The sequence below is a fragment of the Arachis hypogaea genome, chromosome 5 (genome assembly GCF_003086295.3).
Source record: "Arachis hypogaea cultivar Tifrunner chromosome 5, arahy.Tifrunner.gnm2.J5K5, whole genome shotgun sequence".
Classification (NCBI taxonomy): Eukaryota; Viridiplantae; Streptophyta; class Magnoliopsida; order Fabales; family Fabaceae; genus Arachis; species Arachis hypogaea.
In genome coordinates, this window is record NC_092040.1 from 89,617,675 (window position 1) to 89,621,565 (window position 3,891).

General features: G+C 37.4%; 1 protein-coding gene across 1 annotated transcript; it reads right to left on the reverse strand.

Moving 5' to 3' along the window:
* Positions 1-1,616: 1,616 nt before the first annotated feature.
* On the reverse strand, positions 1,617-3,606 carry LOC112801792 (peroxidase 65). The gene is made up of 2 exons (XM_025844712.3): positions 2,881-3,606; positions 1,617-2,341 (listed from the first exon to the last, which is right to left on the reverse strand). Exons 1-2 carry the CDS (start codon positions 3,390-3,392, stop codon positions 1,873-1,875), a joined length of 981 nt encoding a protein of 326 aa, XP_025700497.1. The 5' UTR covers positions 3,393-3,606; the 3' UTR covers positions 1,617-1,872.
* Between the last annotated feature and the right edge of the window lie 285 nt (positions 3,607-3,891).

The window sequence follows — 3,891 nt, forward strand, 5'->3', positions numbered from 1 at the left end:
AATTTCGCTATTTAGTATACAATACCAGGTTTTCGGCTAGATTTGTCAAATCACGACATTTATATGTCTTTTTTTTGTCAAAATTGTGTTAACTCCAATATCACAGATATCAAATACATTAACAATCATGGACATTAATGTCATAATACAACTTGGCTTTTTCACAACAACTGAATATATTATCAGAGTTTTGAAGTTCATCATCATCGAAACCAAACAGCTTTGTCATTCATCGTCATTGAAACCAAATAGCTGCACAAAAAGACCCCAGGACAGCATACACTATACGCACAGTTACATATTGATTAATTGGAGTAGATTCAGGCCTACACAAATCAATAAACTCAAAAAAATTGTTATAATCCATGACCTAATAGTTCTAATTTCACCATGGAGCTTCCCTATCTTTAGCAGGATCTTCACACCATTCTCTTGAATCTCTCTTCTTTATCCAGTGACATTGACCTCATGGTTACCACAGGAGCTATCTTGATTTTTTCTAATAAGGGATCTTGCCAGTCCCTCCTATCCTCCGTTAATCTCATCCACTTATACAAAATACTTGCAAACCATCGTCTGTAGCGTGAAAGGGAGGAATAAGGAATCGTTCACAAATAAGTTAATCTGAACAGAACCACAAAAACAAAAAGACTTACCTTTCATAGAAGATACCTTACGAACTATCTCGCAAGATTTGTTAAGATTTCAGATTGTAGCAACACTACACCCTGTCCACAAAAGCATCTCCCAGACAAAGTCTTCTCTTCACCCCTCTTGGAAGACGAAGTCCCTTCTTCGCTGATGCTTCCATTCGAACCTCTGCTTCTCCTAGACATTCTAGAGTTTTCAAATTGAAATTGGGGAAACAGTTGACGATAAATTAGAAAATTGAGTTATAACGATAACAACATGCTTGGACACATCAGACTGCTGATTCAAAGTCAGGTAAGCACTTAACGTGCCATGTTGGCCTTTAAGTTAACAGAGCTAACGTTTTAATGATGTTCGGGTACTATCGACAGACGAATCTAGCCTTTCATGGGTACAAAGTCACTTTTCTTCTTCTATGAGTACTTTTGTCAGCGTTCGCAAAGTTCATGAGTACAAATGGTAGTTTTTCAATCTTTTTTGGTTTTGGGTCATACACAGTACACACTCGAACACTCACTCACTTATACACACCAAAGGTTCCATTACTACCCGGCCATAGCTGGGATTCGAACCTGGATGTGGCTTCTATGAGGCCAATATATTAGCATGGTGCAATGTCTCTGCCATATTTTTGCACATCTGACCCTTCTAAACACTTATAAGTTGGGTCGTTAATTGGGCCTTCATCCCAAATAGAGTAATATTCTTATGTTCTTTAATGTTTCAGTCGAAAAAGATATATAAGAGCCCAAGGTCACACAAAATAACATCGGAAAATAATGATACTTATTTGTAAGCTATTTTAAAAGTTTTTTTTCTTTTTTTTTTAAATTTAAATTTTAAAAGAAGTGGACGATTTAAAATGGGGAAAAAATAAGTATCTCATCACATCTTATCACTTATATTGGAGAATCGAAGGCCATTTCTACTTGATATTTATAAAACTCATCTTGATGAAGACTATGTGACTTAAAAATGCCTTTGAAAAGGATCTACTCATCAACTTGAAAGATTGTACCAATTTCATAAACATCATCATCTCACCTTACGATCCATTTTGATTTTTAACTTTAGCAATATATAATAACTTAAATATATTTTCGACTTTTGTTTCGTACATTCAGTAGGCTCATAGTTAAATATGCGTGTACTGAATGCCCAGAAACAAAATCGAATTTACAACAATTGTGGGGCGCGCGAGAAGAAGAAAGAAAAATTGAATTAAGCAGGAATGTGGTTGAACTGGTCACACCTACTCCTGATCTCTCCAGCATTACCAGTCTTGACACCCAAAACAGCAAGCTTCTCCATGGCCTTAGCAAAGTCTCTGAAGAAGGCTTGTTCATTCTTAGCATACTCCTCCACAATGGGCCTTGTTCTTGGGTCAGCACCAAGAAGGTAGTCGCTTCTCAACAAGCCTAGACCCTTGAGAACGTTGCCGAAGTAGGCGTTGTCGAACTTGCTTGGTGATCTTGGATCGTTGAATGCAGACATTGATGGGTCCTTTGTGTAGTTCCAGCACACGTGTCTTAGACCCTCCGCGAACTTAGGGTGGAGGGTTGGGTCAACTTGGGAGGTTGGGCTGAAGTTGAAGATTCTGTTGGCGAATTCCTTGCAGTGTGTGAACCCAATGGTGTGTGCTCCGGTCAATGCCACCATTTCCCTTACTGTGAACTTCCTTGCAGCAAACCTGTTGTTATATATAATATAACACAATCATTCTTTTTTCTTTAAAAAACATTGTGAAGGTTGGGAATGAATGACTTCCAAGTATATATAAGGTTATTCAAAGATTTGTAAATACAAAAAATTATCTATTATATTAACTACTAAACCTAAAAATAAACTATTTTTTGCATTTGTATGATAAATTCCAAAAGAAACAAAGGTAAATAAATGTTGATATAGCAAAACAAAAATAACACATGCACACAAAATTTAGTTACTAAATTAGTTATTATATATTTATATATATACTATTTAATTTATTTTATATTTAAATATATTTTATACAAATAATTAAATAAATAATTGATTTTATATATAAACATAATACTGCTGATATCAAAATTAGTGTGATTCGTTAAAAAATATTTGACTCTAAAATATATGATTATGTGACAATTTGACAACTTTTAAACATGATAATCTTTTATAAAAGTTTATAGGTTGCAAATTCATTACTTGTCTAAATGTTGTAAATAAAACTAATAAATATCTGCCTCTTACTTGTTAATTATATCATCCATGGTCATGGTTGGGGTTGGAAGGCTAGCAGGAACTTTAGATGCGTCTGAGTTGAGGCTATCTTTCCGCCCTAACCGGACCGGAAAATAAGGGCCGCCGACCATCTTGATGAGGTCTCGGGTGGCCTGTGCAATGATATCCGAGCAAGACACTACGCCAGGGCATGTCAGCTCCAACAAATTCTTGATCTTGATGACGAGGTCGAAGGCATCGCCGGAGAGGGACAGGTTCAGGTCAGCATCACGCTCTGCATGGGGGGTGTAAGCATTTGACGATATAAAGATCGAGGCATCACAGCCGTCTGTGATGCAGTCGTGGAAGAAGAGGCGGAGCACGCCGGCCGCGGTGGCCGGGACCACGCTCTGCTTCGTGAAGACTTGATCCCTCACGATTTTGGCGAAGTCGGGACACGTGGCGCTGTAGTAGTCGGGGTTGAGTTTTGCTGAGGAGAAAGGGACGGAAAGGAAGAGAAGGAAAAGAACGGCGAAAGCCATTATTGGTGGTGAAAATCTATAATCCTTCTTCAAAGAGAAGGAGTTTAATTTTCTCAAGGACACTACTCTCTTCTTGGTTCTCCTCTCTCTTTTTTGGGGGTTTTGAGTTTTTAGAAAAAGAAAATGGGGAAAGAAATGCGCAAGCCCCGTTTGGGGGGAGGGAAAAGGACCAGGAGGAAAATAGGGTACGGAAGATTTTGCCAAGTTTGGAATAAGAATAAGGGAATAAGAAGAGAGAAGAAATGGTGGTTGAGGTGCTGGAACATGTGAATGGAAGGGAGGGGTTTGAGGATTTAAATTTTTAAATTGCTATTTTTGCATGTGTTGGTTGTTTGGTTTATTTTGTTTAGATAATTATATTCTAGTTTGGTTATTGCACTATTTTTTTGATGAGGGAACAAACAAGAATTTAAACAGAGAGAGATCAGAACCCTTTTGAAATGGTAAAGAATGAGTCATGCTAGATTGTTTTTTAACAGTCCACTATATTCTCGCGTGG

Excerpts from the sequence above, each read along its gene's own strand:
- LOC112801792 (XM_025844712.3), bottom strand. The coding sequence starts at position 3,392 with ATGGCTTTCGCCGTTCTTTTCCTTCTCTTCCTTTCCGTCCCTTTCTCC. Across the intron at positions 2,342-2,880 it reads ATGGATGATATAATTAACAA|GTTTGCTGCAAGGAAGTTCA; the intron begins GTAAGAGGCAGA and ends ATATAACAACAG.